The sequence below is a fragment of the Buceros rhinoceros genome, unplaced genomic scaffold (assembly GCF_000710305.1).
Source record: "Buceros rhinoceros silvestris isolate BGI_N320 unplaced genomic scaffold, ASM71030v1 scaffold30080, whole genome shotgun sequence".
Classification (NCBI taxonomy): Eukaryota; Metazoa; Chordata; class Aves; order Bucerotiformes; family Bucerotidae; genus Buceros; species Buceros rhinoceros.
The window spans coordinates 3,503-4,336 of record NW_010391817.1 but is presented as its reverse complement, the minus strand read 5'-3'; the positions used below and the strand labels follow the sequence as shown (position 1 = coordinate 4,336).

At 59.6% G+C, this 834-nt stretch overlaps 1 protein-coding gene across 1 annotated transcript in view; it reads left to right on the top strand.

Moving 5' to 3' along the window:
* Positions 1-589: 589 nt before the first annotated feature.
* LOC104499567 (feather keratin Cos1-1/Cos1-3/Cos2-1-like) overlaps positions 590-834 on the top strand; it is a 468-nt gene continuing 223 nt past the window's right edge. Inside the window, exon 1 of the mRNA XM_010143093.1 lies at positions 590-818. Coding sequence (XP_010141395.1) covers positions 590-818 — 229 coding nt within the window. The remainder of the gene's footprint in view (positions 819-834) is intronic.

The following is an 834-nucleotide window of genomic DNA, read 5'->3' as shown; positions in this document are numbered from 1 at the left end:
CTGCCCGCGTGCAGCCACTGTGGGCCTGGGGTGCTGCAGGAGCGGTATAAAAGCAGGCTCTTCTCCTCACTCTCTCACCCACTCCTCTCGCCCCCATTGCCTTGGGAAAAAGGTGAGCCTCAAGCCCTTTCTCCTCCTTCTCCTCCTTTCCCAGCCCATACCTGTTCCGTTGTCCCATGTGTGTTCTTGCAACTGCTCGTTACAGGAGGTAGAAAGCAGCACAGAGTGTGACATGGAGAGAGTCTGGGCCTCCTAAGCTTTTGGTATGGGGTATATCTCCCTGGGCTTGATTGCTCTTGGCAGGCCTCTTTGAGGGAAGGAAGAAGCTTGTTGGACCCCCTGTAGCTTGCAACTCCCATCTCCAGTTTTTGTCTTGAGTCTGTTGTGATGGGCTTACAGGATGCTCCTCAGCCAACCTTCCTGGTCTGCTTTCCACTGCCCTCACTTCAGGTGCTCCTGCAGTTCCACGACATGTCCTGCTGCAACCCCTGTGTGCCCTGCCAGCCCTGTCTTACAGGATGCTCCTCAGCCAACCTTCCTGGTCTGCTTTCCACTGCCCTCACTTCAGGTGCTCCTGCAGTTCCACGACATGTCCTGCTGCAACCCCTGTGTGCCCTGCCAGCCCTGTGGCCCAACCCCGCTGGCCAACAGCTGCAACGAGCCCTGTGTCAGGCAGTGCCAGGACTCCACCGTCGTCATCCAGCCCTCCCCCGTGGTGGTGACCCTGCCCGGCCCCATCCTCAGCTCCTTCCCGCAGAACACCGCCGTGGGCTCCTCCACCTCCGCTGCCGTCGGCAGCATCCTCAGCTCTCAGGGAGTGCACATAGGCTCCGG